The sequence below is a fragment of the Echeneis naucrates genome, chromosome 22 (assembly GCF_900963305.1).
Source record: "Echeneis naucrates chromosome 22, fEcheNa1.1, whole genome shotgun sequence".
Taxonomy (NCBI): domain Eukaryota; kingdom Metazoa; phylum Chordata; class Actinopteri; order Carangiformes; family Echeneidae; genus Echeneis; species Echeneis naucrates.
This window is the reverse complement of record NC_042532.1, coordinates 157934-172053: the sequence shown is the minus strand read 5'-3', so window position 1 is coordinate 172053 and position 14120 is coordinate 157934. Positions and strand designations below refer to the sequence as shown.

At 41.1% G+C, this 14120-nt stretch overlaps 1 protein-coding gene across 2 annotated transcripts in view; it reads right to left on the bottom strand.

Annotated features, from left to right (window-relative positions):
- The window catches only part of dapp1 (dual adaptor of phosphotyrosine and 3-phosphoinositides), a 31290-nt gene extending 17267 nt beyond the window's left edge, over positions 1 to 14023 (bottom strand). For both annotated transcript variants that reach the window (XR_003840385.1, XM_029494530.1), the window contains exons 1-7: positions 13491 to 14023; positions 12396 to 12518; positions 11774 to 11907; positions 5683 to 5813; positions 4518 to 4565; positions 4369 to 4431; positions 4207 to 4292 (exon numbers count right to left, since the gene is read on the bottom strand). Coding sequence is in view for 1 of the 2 variants with exons in the window: in XM_029494530.1 (XP_029350390.1) it covers positions 4207 to 4292; positions 4369 to 4431; positions 4518 to 4565; positions 5683 to 5813; positions 11774 to 11907; positions 12396 to 12518; positions 13491 to 13549 (644 nt within the window). In the remaining variant the exon portion in view is untranslated. The remainder of the gene's footprint in view (positions 1 to 4206; positions 4293 to 4368; positions 4432 to 4517; positions 4566 to 5682; positions 5814 to 11773; positions 11908 to 12395; positions 12519 to 13490) is intronic.
- Between the last annotated feature and the right edge of the window lie 97 nt (positions 14024 to 14120).

The window sequence follows — 14120 nt, the reverse complement described above, 5'->3', positions numbered from 1 at the left end:
TAATTTGAGGTTCCAGAGGGCTCTGTTCCTGCCTGCACCTGCCCTCCCCCTGCTCCCCCGCCCCTTTGTCTCTCCCTCTTTCTCCCCCATCCCTCTCTCAAGCCGGCAGATGGCTGCTCCCCTGAGCCTGATTCTGCCCAAGGTTTCTGCCTCTTAAAGAAAGTTTTTCCTTGCCAAGTGCTTGCTCATCTGGGGATCTGTTGGGTCTCTTTAAATTATGTATCTTTGTTATGATTTAGCGCTATAAAAATAAATGTGATTTGATTTGATCTGATTTGAAAATCCTTCACCTAACATACAAAGCTCTTAATGGCCAAGCTCCAACACATCTCAGAGAGCTCATAGTTATTTTGTGCCAGAATGTCACTTCACTCTCTGTATGTAGGTTTACTTGTAGTTCCTAGACTCTCCAAGAGTAAATCGGGAGGCACATCTTTCAGTTATCAGGTTCCTCTTCTATGGAACCAACTCCCAGTATCGGTCAGAGGGGAGGACTCTTTCGCAGCTTTCAAGATCAGGCTTTAAACCTTCCTTTATGGCAAAGTCACTAGTTAAAAATTTAAGGTTTAATACTTAAATTATTTTTTCTTTAAGTTGTGCTGCTATAGGCCTAGACTGCTGGGGGTTGGACTGAGAACCTCTTTCTCTCCCCAATGCATATACATTACAACTTTACATGTCTCTAACTTTGTTTCTTCCCATAGTATGTGCTTAGTCTCTCCTGTCCTCTCTCTTCCTGTCCCCATCCTACAGGTACTGAATCATCTCTGCTCCATGTTCTCGCTCAATACCTGCTTCTGCAAGAGTTACCTTTTGTTATCATTACACGCTACTACTCACTTCCCATAATAATGTCTTCTTTTCTGCTACTGCTAATATTTACTAGTGCACATTTAGAACTACCAGGTTGCAACCACTGAAAGTTTTCTTTATTTTCCATGGCATCTTCCCTTGTCTTCTTGTTCTGTATCCATCCCTGTACTGAGTCCCCCTATCGTCTCCTTCATGCTCGCTCTCATTGTGTCTCTCACACTGCCACTCCCGCCGTCTCCCCTCCACATATACACACAGGTGTATTTGTCCATATATACCTCTCTAGCCTTTCTGAGGCACATAACGGTTTGTCCTGTTTGTGATAGGGCATGTGTTACAACCTGTAGGTGTCTACGGAAAAGGAAAGCAACATAAAGCCTGTGCGATCAGACAAACACCGCCATTTATTGTTTAGTAAGCCAAATATGAGTACCACAAGCACAACCGCTACCCCCGTACAACCTACAGAATAGGAAAAATTCCTTCACCAGCTTGAAGCTGGTCCAAAGCTGGGATACCAAATACATAAACAATCCACAGAAAAACAAATGAGGCAGAGAACAAAGGAGAAGGGCTGCAGGTGGCACCATCATAAAACAAACAAAACCCCACTTCCTCACTCCACCTATTCCCTCTGGCTTTCTACCGCTGAAGTCACCTAAAACTAACTATCAAACTAACAAAAATCCTATCTGACCCTATAACCACATTCTCGGAGCCACCCATAAATCAAGACAAGACTTTTATCAAGACAAGCAAAGTTACCTGTGTGTGGTGAGAGGATGGGCTTATGGAAATCTACAACAAACTAAACCTAATGCCCACATCTCCTGAAACCCCAGAATTAGTGCCTCGTACAACTTAACATCAATGAACTTTTCCACACTGAAACTAAGTTAACCTAGAGTTAACTATCACACAAGCTAACTGGCCACAGAGAAACACACGCCAAGGTGGACTGCTAAGATTAAATCACAGCCACCACTGACACTTTTACAAAGAAGCTTTTATCAGCTTGGGAGAAGGACCCGGAAAGCTTGTGATTGGCGGCTGGGACCAGTGACGAAAAAAGGGCAAGGGCCAGCTGCAGATGGGAAACACTGGGCACCAACACAAATGGGCGGACCGGAGGCGTGGCCCGGGCGAGAGGGGGGCTTAATTGACAGAGCCAGCAGAATAAGTGACTGCACCACAGTAAAACACAACAATGAAAGTGTCACCCCAGAAGCCATAACCCCCCCCACACATTAATACAAACCTACTGGATTTGTTATACACTGACTACCCCTGGGACAGAGTGTCAGCTACAACATTTTCTGAGCCCTTCTTGTGCTTAATCACAAGTTACGCTCCTGTACCAGCAGAGCCCACTGCATGAGCTGCTGGTTATGGTTGTACATGCGTGATAGGAACGCTCCCGTGTTGGGATCAGTACTGACAGATTGCAGGAGCCAAGGTACACCTCGATATGTTGCAGAGACCACAGCAGCGCTAATGTTTCCTTTTCAATAGTAACATACTGCTGATGCTTGTTGAACGTGTGGGAGTAGTAAATGATGGGATGCTCTGTTGATCCTCCTGCATCAACACAGCTCCTGCCCCTACAGCACCGGTGTCAACCTCTAACTTCGGGAAAAACGGTTGGGAAAAATCAGGGCCGCGAGCACAGGCACATGACACAGAAGGGATTTCACTCTCTTGAACACATGTTGACACTCGGGGGTCCATTTATATTCCACTTTAGGACTGAGACTGGTCAGAGGGGAAACCAAAGCAAAGAAATTCCTACAGAAACTTCTGTAGTAGATGGACAGGCCGAGGAAGCACCACAGAGCATGCCTGATTGTCAGAATAGGAAACTCAGTTATGGAGCGAACTTTGGCCTCAATGGGTCAGACCTGGCCCTGGATGACCTGCCGGCCCAGGCACATTACAGTGCCCTTGTCAAATTCACACTTTGCCAAGTACAGAGTGAGAGAAGCTTGAGCAAGCTGGCTCAACACTTCAGTTAAGCTTTCCAGGGGTTCAGGCCATAGACAGGATATACAATTAGGTCATCCAGATATGCATTAAAGCTGGCCACACCAGCTAGAACAGTGTTCACCAACTGCTGGTAGGTACTGTAGCGGGTGCATTGCACCATGACAGTGTACTGTGAAAAGCAGTCAGTGGTTACAAAGGCAGAGATTTTGGATGCACGCTCCATCAGGAGCACCTGCCAATTTTTTAACAAGTCTAGTTTGCCCATGAATCTAGCAGGGCCAAAATTATCTACACAGTCCTCCGTGTACAGCAGTGGATATTAATCAGGCACACACATGAATTGGGGCAAGCTGTCTGATTTAGCCTCCAAAAGGCAGGGCAAGCTCCACAAACTGGCTCCCCAATGGCTCAGCAGTTTAAGGTAAATGATACATGTTAAATGTGCTCAGAATGTGTGCAACTTCTTGCACTTACAAGCGCTCTATCCTCTTAAGTGGTGACAGTTGGCCAGCTACTAGTTTCTCTGGCCAGAAAAGGGATGCTGCCTATTTCACCTATGCCATGGTCATGGCTTGGAGGTACCAATGCTCTGTTGAGGCTTGGCATAGGGCTACCTGCAATTCTTTTCCCTCCAATGCCAGAGCAAAGTGGATGGGAGCTTTTTTCTCAGTCCATCCACTGTGCCATGCTTGCAAGCATGCAAAGAGAAAATACTGGAAGGAAGAGATCTTAGCTTTTGGAAGTCCTATGAACCAATACACTGTAAACTTATAGGTTATACTGTTTATTTTGTACGGTACCTGAACAGAGCAAATGTATTTGCTGGAGCTTGATACACGCCCTATTACTAGTTACAACTTAACACAGTTGTGGCAACACAAACACTTGATTACTACCTCACTTAACCAAAACAACAACATGCACCATCAAACAGGAACATATACATAAATGTAAAGGAAAAAAAAAAACGTCATTCAAATGTTATTGCACATGCACAGCATGGACAAGGCATCACTGATGTCAAACATAAAACATTCAACACGCAGAGAGGAAATCTCTGCATGTTTGAGTGTTTTATCTCTGTGTCAGGTGTGCCTGAAAGAATTACAGGAATCAAGCAAAAACGAATGTCCACCACAGACGGCAAAAATGAATTGCTGGGTCTCAGGAGGATATCATATCTAACCTAACTGCACATCAGTGCATTGTAGTTTCGAAAAGTGCTAATTGCACCTTTTGACTTGTGAGCTTGTGAACAGATATGCGAGTCAGTTACTATGATAACAGTGACACTCACATACTCAGGTCTGCGTGTGGGTTTTAAGCACCTGGTGCATGGTTTGTCTTAAACAGAGGTGGTTGGTTTTAAATATCATCCGTGCTGGTGATCAGAGACTGATTATCACCCACCAGAAGCAGTTGACTCGGTCCTGAGAGTAGTCAAACTGAACTGCAGAGCAGGCTCTAAGGTCCAGGGTCCGAATGGGCTCCTCACACTACAACAAAGACATGTTACAGATTACAAAATGTAATCCGTTGTATCCACTGTAATGCACCACATTCAGCTCTCACCATGTTGTCTTTAAAGTATTTGAGCTCATATCTGTTGAGGGTGAACCACCTCTGTTTCCAGCTCTGCACAAAGGTTTAGACAGAGTTACACATCTCTTCAGAGTCCTGTTCCACAACAGTTAATCATTTTATCAAGGTGTCACACTCACCTTCACAAATGCTCCTTGTTTCACCAGATAGCCCTCCTTTGTCCCCAGCTACAAACATGGCATAATTATAACCATTGTGATTCTACAAGCAAGTACCGGTGTCAACTTTCAAAAATAATTCTGCTTTATAAAAGCTTGGATCTGAGCCTCACTGGCACACCAGCTACTAGCATGTTTAGAGGTCTCAACCACAGCTCACAATTCTTCATCAGTGAATGAAGGTTTTAGCTCAGTTGTTGGTTCAGTCCCTTCATCAAGGGGGCTAATGGGTGAGACTGTGTACAGTCACCTCTATCTTCAGATGTCAAATTTAACAACTTTTGACCTCTTCCCAGTTGATGCTGTCAGCGGTTTTGGTCTAAGGTCTTCCCAATGGATGGATGTAGTGGTCTTGTAAACGCCTGTTTAATGTTATGATGTAGCTATACACCACTAGAGTCTTCAGCTTTATTGTACAGTCAGTCAAGGCACAGCTAAAATGGTAAGAAAATAACTGAGCTGTAAGCACACTGACTGTCCAGGACTGGGAGATATGGCTGAAAGCTGAACTTCAGGTTTTGATGCTACTGAAACATCCAGTCTGAGAACCCTCACTGTCTGTCATACCCTCTATTTCTTCATATTCCCTGAATCTATCTGATGACTATTTAAAAAAAAAAAACACAGAAGAATACAGTCTTTAAAAAGAAAAGACAGACATTGGAGCTCTGCTTTGCACCAACTCATTCTAGAATAATAATTGGTAATAAACATTGTCTATAATCCTCTGTTCAGGTATGTATGTATTGCTGGCTGTGTAGATAGAATTCTTTATATAAGTTATGTAAGTTATGTATATTGTATTCAAATATCTAAAGATAATCCAGGTATGAGCAGCATTGTATTTAGTTCAGATAGTTACAGCTAGCATTAAAATGTTCATGTCATTGAACTGTGGTTAATCATTATTTGCTCAAGTTGGAGAAGGCAGGGCTGACACCCTCATCCACCTTCATGTACACAGAGTAGCTCTCATTTGAGCCTTGCCATGAGCAATAAGTCAAAACTGCCAGTAAGAGGTCAATGTTTTAAGAATTATCTTTAAAAGCTGATTGCAAAACTGGTTACATGAGGAAAGGCACTACTCAATATCACCTGCTCTCATGTGTGTGTGGTGGTGTCATACCGATGGTGCATTTGCCACCAGATCGTTCTCTGTGCGGCCTGTCTGTATGGCTGTGTGAACTCGAACAGACTCATAGATGGATGGCTCCTCCACACGCCATGGGTAAGGACACTTCAGCACAATCAGGGTTCCTGTGGGGTGGGGAGTTACAGGCCTGAAAACCTGACATAAAAAAAAATCCACCAACAGCACAGTCTCTCTTATTAACACTTATATTGTCTTCGGGTCAAAAATGACCCAAGACCCATGTTTAACAGCACAGAAAACACCCAAATCATCTTTCTTCATCTTGAAATTTGATGACCTTTTCTCCAGGGACCCAAACATTAAAAAAAGTGAAGCATTGCCTTTGTTCATATTTCCATGACAGCTGGAGACAAAAAGGGTACAACGATTGTCCTAGGGGTCATTTTTGACCCAGTCGTTATAAAAAACACAAGAACACACACAATTATTCTGTATTTATTATCTTATTTTCTTCATATTTATTGTTGTTGTTTATACACTTAGTGGGTGGAATTAGAATGGTTAAGAAATTAGAAAAGTATTTTGTAGTTTTTTAGTATCACTGTGTTGCCAGAGTTTGAGTTTGCCAAAGTTAAACTGTTCAACCTTCAAGAAAATACATTTAAAAGTACTTTCTGCACATTTCTGCTACTTTCTTGGGCTATATGAGTGCTATCTCTTGCTGCAAAATTAATATTACGCCTATACAGTGCCGTTCTCAAGAACAATAACTTGAAAATTTCGAGAGTGCCTCGGGGGGCTGTTGCCAGGATGAGTACATGATTAATTTTCCATTCTTCAAAAATAACCCAATCATATTCTGGTTTGGAGAAATTACTTGTTATTATATTGTCACTGTAGTGCCCCCAGTTTTTACAAAGGGTTCATATACAACACACTTTCGTGTTGCGAGTGTATGTACAACATACACTCAACATCATTTTCCACTTTGTTATGGGAATGTACTGTCACGTAACTGTCAACCTACCACACCCAGTTGGCTCCACCAGCTGTCCGAATGAAAAAAACAAGTGATTACAATCTGCTGAGTCTACTAGTATGTTTAGTAGGGCCCTCCTAGCCCATATTTTTGGTCCAGATGTGTGACTATCAGGGTTTTTCATTTATGGCCTGAATACGGATGATCCCACTTTTTATCGTAATGTTTTTCATTTACTTCCAGAGGATATATCGTCCAATATACAGTACAGGCCAAAAATTTGGACACACTTTCCTATTCATTTGAATGAGTTGGTGTGTCCAAACTTTTGGCCTGTACTGTATATATTGGTGGTGATTTCAGTTGTTATTTGGTTTCAACCCTAGACAGATCAACTAAAGCTCCCCCAACAATTAACTTGGTTCAAACATTAAACAATCTGATTAAATCTAGAAACATGATAGACATTTGGAGAATACAGCACCCTGACAAAAAGGAATATTAATTTTACTCTCATGTACATCAGTCGTACACTAGAATTGACTACTGTATTATGGAGGCGTGGTCAATTCCAAAGATTAGCAATATAAATTATCACAGTATTTTAATTTCTTATCATAGTCCTGTTCCTTTGCAGCTACAAGTGTCTTTTAAGTGGCGATTTAACCCCCTATTACTATCATCATCAGGCTTCATGTAGTGCATGAACAAGAATCTTAGAGCAGCGGTCCGCAGCCCGGGGGTTGGGGACCGCTGCGGTCCGTGGGTCTTTTGAACCAGGCTGCACAGAAGGAATAGGGTCAGAAAGAATAAATAACTTACATTATTTATGTTTTATTTATGATCTGAATCTGAACTATGTTTTATTTTGAAAAATAACTGGATTCTCTCCATTACATCTGACTATGATGTCTCGGTCACGTGATACATTACTGCTAAAATTAAACCCACAAGCTAGCGAAATAATTAAAAAAGGTTTCTTTGTGAAGGGGAAAAAGCCCTGCCACACCTTAAAGGCCGGTGCATGGAAATACTGTCTGACATTAAACCGGTCCGTGGCACAAAAAAGTTTGGGGACTGCTGTCTTAGAGAATTTTTGGAGATAAATGACAACGGAGAAGTTTCAGACTCCACTCTATGGGAAACACTTAAAGCTACCATGAGAGGATATATTATTTCTTTCAAGAAGAGAAACGCTTTATCTAAAAGAATGAAAGAGATTGAACAAGAAATTATTAATCTAGAACAAGTATATAAGACCTCTTTACAGCAATCTGACTATAACAAGATCTTGAAGCCAAAGTCTGAATATAACTCCATCCTTGGTGGGGAAATCAGTAGCCTATTACTCAAGACTCAAAAAAACTTCGATAAACCTCAAAATTTACTTTAAGACAATTTAAAGGTGATCAAGCCAAGAACGCCATCTATAAAATACAGTCCAAAACTGGACAGATACTTACAGAGCAACATGAAATCCACAATGTATTTAAAGACTTTCACTCCAGTCTGTATTCCTCCACCTCTACAGCAACTGAGACAGATTATGCAAAATTTTTTAGTTTATTATCTTTGCTCAGTTAAATTAGAGCAATCAGCGCTCCTTGGATGGAGGGTTTTCACTTGCTGAATTAGTGGAGGCTATCAAGGCTTTTCTGACAGGTAAATGTCCTGGACAAGATGGGTTTGGAGCTGATTTTTATTTGGCATTCTATGAGATTTTAACAGCTCTGCTTCTCAGAACAATTAATGAGTCGATAGCTAGAAAAATACTCCCACCTTCTCTGTATGAGGCTAATGTATGCTTGTTATGAAAAAAGGGGAAAGATTCCACTGACCCTGCTAACTATAGGCCAACTTCTTTGCTCAACTTTGATCACAAGATTCTGACAAAAGTATTGGCCACTAGATTAAATAAACTTAAAGCAACAGTCATCCATCCAGACTTTCCTTCTTTAATGTGAGCCCATTGTTGAATATATTATACTCTGATCGGACTGATAACATCCAGGCTGCAGTCATGACACTTGATGCCCAAAAGCTTTTGATTCTATTGAATAGCCATGTTTATTTGAATCTCTGAGGAGGTTTGGTTTTGGTGGGGTTTTTGTGGATTGGATTAAAACGATTTATCATGCTCCTAAATCTTCTGTGATAACCAATAATATTTCATCAAAGCCATTCAACTTATATCGGGGGGTGAGACACGGTGATTGTCTGTCTCCTTTGTTGTTTAATTTAGCATTAGAACCATTTACAATTGGGATAAGGAGTCACCCACATATTAATGGCATTCCAGCTGGTTCATCAGAATATCTGGTTAAGTTGTATGCAGATGACCTACTTGTCACTGAAACAGGTATGACTCACCTTTTAAAATACATTGAATCATTCAGCAAAATCTTCGGTTATGCAATAAATTGGACTAAAAGTGACTTTATGTTTACTGGAGAGAACACTATTTTGGAGGATTGCCCTGTCAAGTTTGTTCAAGACTACACTACATATTTAGGACTTAAAATCTCTAGGAATCTCAAATTATTGTTCAGACTAAACCTGTTGGAAATCATTGATAAACTGAAACGCAGTATAGAATGCAGGAGAACTTTGCCCCTTTCTATGATCGGCAGAGTAAATGCCATTAAGATGGTATCCCTCTCAAAGTTTTTGCATATTTTTCAGAATCTGCTAATATGTATTTCGGCTGAATTCTTCAAGAAGCTTGAGTCACTTGTTTTAGAATTTATTTGGGGTTATAAAAACCTATCCATAAAAGTTTTCCTTGTCACTGTCGCCAAGTGCTTGCTCATCGGGGGATCTGTTGGGTCTCTTTAAATAATTTTGTAAAGAGTTTGGTCTAGACCTGCTCTATATGTAAAGTGCTTTGATGTAACTGGTGCTATACAAATAAATCTGATTTGATTTGATGTAATCCACCTGGAGAAGCTGCGGTTTAATAATGTAAAATGTCATCATAAATGGGAAGCATCCTGGGGCCCTTTGTTGAAACATCTGGACCTAGTCTGACTGTTTTTTTATATAGATTGTCACACATCTGTGCACGTATGTGTGGTGTAATTCTCTTCCCTGGCACCTAGATGTCTTCTACTTATTGTTTTGACCTGTTAGGCGCCAAAGCAGGTCCTGATGACCTGATTCTCATATTGATGCATGAACAGAGACAAGGCCTCTGAACCTTGTCTTTCTCCCACATTTGGGTTAGGGTTAGCCAAATGTCAGCCAAACAGTGAAATGAGCTTTGATTCATTTTCAGTCTGGACACTAACCATAAAAGTATCCATTAACATCAGAAACAGTCAACGATAACGTTGATTGATGAGCTTCAGCTGTTGTATTCGTAAATTTTGCCTTCTGGTAAAGTCCAAAACCACCATAGATTCTTCAGAATCGGAGAAAAAATTAAATTAAACTGGGGTGGGGGGGCGCAGAGGCTGGTGGGCCTACTACCATGTTCACTATAGAGACTTATTAGCCCACATATTTGGGACAGAGGTGTGACCATAACGCCGATTGAATAGGTGATGTTACAGTGTCAACTGTCGTCTTCATTATGGCAAAGTTCGCTGAGGATCATGGGTATTGTAGGCTAATGTAGTCTCTGCTAACGTTCAAATTTTTATGGTCATATGTGAGTGTATACTGTGTAGACTGTGACAAAGTATGACAAAGCAGTGTGGCTCCAAAGAGGGGTGAGTTTGATCCATTTCCAACAGGTTCACACAGGGCTGAGCTCAGAACCTGTGGTCGACACGGTAATTTCAGAATTTGCTCTGTTCAGCAGTCAGAATCTCCCCAAAATGTGGCTTCTGACAAGGTTCTGCACTACTTCTAATTGTAAGAAAACCGCAACTCCTGTCCAAAAAGTGAAAACACTGTGAGAGACAGAAGAGCTAGCATATTCTGACAGTTTTTTTTTTTTTTTTTAATCAGATACTCCTTAAAATGATTTGGGACCGAACAAAGTAATGCTGGTAGTCTGAGCTTATAGTTAAAAAATCAAAGTCCTCTACTCTTTAGCTATGCTGCTGTAGGCCTAGGCTGCTGGGGGAAGGACTGAGCTTCTCTCTCTCTCTCTCTCTCTCTCTCCCTCTCCCTCTTTCTCTCTCACTCCCTCTCGCTCACTCTCCCTTCCACCCCCCTTGCATGCGCTGATAAGAACCATCCTTCTTAAAAAACACAGTTTCACCCAGTTCTAAGCATTTATACTGCATTTACTAACCATATTCTGCCAAAGTCTCTGTCTCTCCCAGTTCCTCTCCTCTTTCTCCCTGTCCTCATCCTGCAGGTGGTGACTCATCGCCATCCCATGTTCCTGCAACATCTGCGGGTCCCATATCTTCATGAATTCTGTACTACAGCTCAACTCCATGAACTTCATGCAGCAACATGTTCCTGCCTACACCCTCCCCCTCCAATGCCTGTCTCACTCTCTCTCTCTCTCTCTCTCTCTCTCCCACTCTCAACCCAATCAGGAGAGGCAGATGGCCGCCCCCCCGAGCCTGGTTCTGCTCAAGGTTTCTGCCTCTTAACGGAAGTTTTTCCTTGCCACTGTCGCCAAGTGCTTGCTCATCGGGGGATCTGTTGGGTCTCTTTAAATAATTTTATAAAGAGTTTGGTCTAGACCTGCTCTATATGTAAAGTGCTTTGATGTAACTTTATTATGATTTGGCACGATACAAATAAATTTTGTAAAAAATTTGATTTGATTTGATTTTGAGCACCCCCCCAGTTTAAATTTTGTGCAGAGCTCACCTCTCAAAATCACATTTTCTGAGTCGAAACACCTACGTCTACATTCTACATTCTGAGTTTAAAATTAAAATGATGGTTATTTTTTACAGGCTTCTCTTACTCAAGTTAATGAGCTTAAAATTAGAACCGCAACACTAAAATGTAAAGCACACCATTCTCAATCGAAGTTTTGACTTATTATTGGGCTTTTCTCAAAAAATTGCGGGACGAGTTACACGCCAAAAATTTTACGGAATAATAATATATAATATATAATAAATAAGGGTTAAATAAGGGCTAACCCTTCATCATGCAAAAAAAAGAAAGAAAAGAGCAACACAATGTTTACTTGCATAAATTGATAATGAGATATAGATCTGTAGTTGGGCATACCTGTGTCACTGCCAAGCAGAGGTTGGTTAGCAAAGTGGTTGACAAAGTCTTGAAGGGTCATGAACTGGTTAAACCCAAACATGTAGCTTTTGTCTTTGCGTGTCACATGAAAATGCTTCACCGAATCCTTGGCCCTATTAAACAAACAACAGTTGATCTTGTCAAGAGTTTTAGTTTGCAGAAACATCAGTTGGCCCAGTAATGTTTGAAGGGGCTGTTTCTATCGAACATTTACACACACAGTAGACCTTAGACTGTAGAAAAGGACACAGTGTCATCACCCACAGGCTTCGGAAGTTCAGTGAGCTGCTCCTGTTAAAGTCTTGGCAGGGCCTGACTATGCTGCTAATTAACTGCTAGTACAGATTGGTGTAACAGGGCTGTTTAATCACTGAATGATATCAGAATATCTACTTTAAGACAAAAATGTGTGTTGCCTTTAAGTTAACAGATTAAAAACAAACTATGAAAGTATTTTCCAAACATGTCTGTCACATTATAATTTTAACCATAGGGGCATTCTCAGGTGTACTGCTAATATTTGTGTTCCTTTGGTGTTAATCTGTTGGACTTCCAACAGCAGAAATCCACTGTGACTCCCCTACCAGGTAAAGTGACTGACCTGACAGAAAGTGCAAAGTAGCCTGGTCCTTCATTACTGTTTCTTAGGAGATAACTCCCATCAGTCCCATTGGATAAGAGCAGGGCCTCGGCAGCATGGCGGGAGAGGTCATAGTGGTACCACCTTCAACAATAAAAGTAACAAATAACCACCATTTACCTTTGGTGAGTCAAAAGACTTCAGTAAAATATACGATGGTTCCTACTTAGACCCAATAAACAACATCCAGGTAATATTACCAAATGAATTACACAACAGACCAGTTTTCTTGTCAAACCTCATATGTTGTTACAGATGGAATCTAGAAAGTTGATGTGAAAGTTCAGTATTTGCATGAACACTTAGTTAGGATAAAATTATGAAGAAACCACAGCTCAAGAAAAATCCATCTATGAGAGAAACATGATTTAAATGATTGAGACATCACAGGACTGTGACTGAAAAGGAAAACATGCATACTACTTATTCTTTGGCTGGAATATTGTTGACCTAGTAATGAGTTAATAGTTTTTCTTTTTTCCATTGAAGGGATTTTCATTCTGAAGAAGTGTTACAGTTTTGTCATGGAATTGACCATCTTGATCACAGCGGAACCAAACAATATGGCCTCTTTATACGATCAGCTATGATCCTTAATGTCTGTTTGTCCTGCTGGAGCTTATGGAGTCACATTAATTACAACACAGTCATTCTAACACCCTGAAGCCTGAGGAGACCTGGTTCTCTGATGGACAACAGCGAGAACTTTCTTCATTTGTGCAATCACAGAAGAATTCTCACGGAACAAGTCTAAATGGTCGTCTTCTAACCTGATGCAGTCTAGAGGAAACAGTCCTTTCCTCACATGTCATACTGGAATGAAAACAAATCAAATCAGAAATGAACTTCAGCATTGTATTAAGATGTATATAGGTTTTATGTAGATGGCTGAGACACTGAACTGGATCACTTCTATTACAGGTCATGACAAGTGACAAATCATTACATTACAGTTTACCCAGGGAATCAGCAGAGCAACCACAGTAAGCGCGATCACCACGTCACCTTCATCTGCCTAACCAGGTGAACGTGATGTAATTGAGTTACTGGTCTTACCCCAGAGTCTCCAGCTCGTCACACGGGTCCTCAGCAGACACAGAACTGTAAAGACTCATGACTCCAGGGGACAGTCTCCACCTCAGTCTTAGGAGTGATCCTGTATACAGAAATGATATACAGAAGTGAAACCGTCTGATACGCCCAACAGGAAATACGCTTTAACACAACATTTTTCACACTGGTGTTTCCTCTTTCCCTTTCTGGCCAGTGAGGTTCTGAAGGTTAATGTTGTGTCACCTGGACAGAGAACACAACCTGGAGGCAGACAGGTGCTTTGACATCTACTGCCTCAGGCTGAAAACAGCCCATGGTTACATGTTGTTCAGCCAATAAGTCCTGTGTCAGAATAGTCCAAATCACAGAATGTCATATAAAATGTGTTTTTTTAAAGACTGTCGTGACTAGTGAAGCAGATATGTTAATTTTGTTAAGTACACATACAAGTCAAATTAGAAACATAAAAGGGAAAAAAGAAGGCTGTGCTCATCTTTATTTATAGTCTGCGCTCAATGGTAATAAAATGTTCCACAGTACCAGTCTCTCAAAGATTACAGCATAGACTGATGTTTCAGCAACACTCCAAGTCTGACAAGATCAACAGACTGTGGACCCAGTTGTATATGAGAG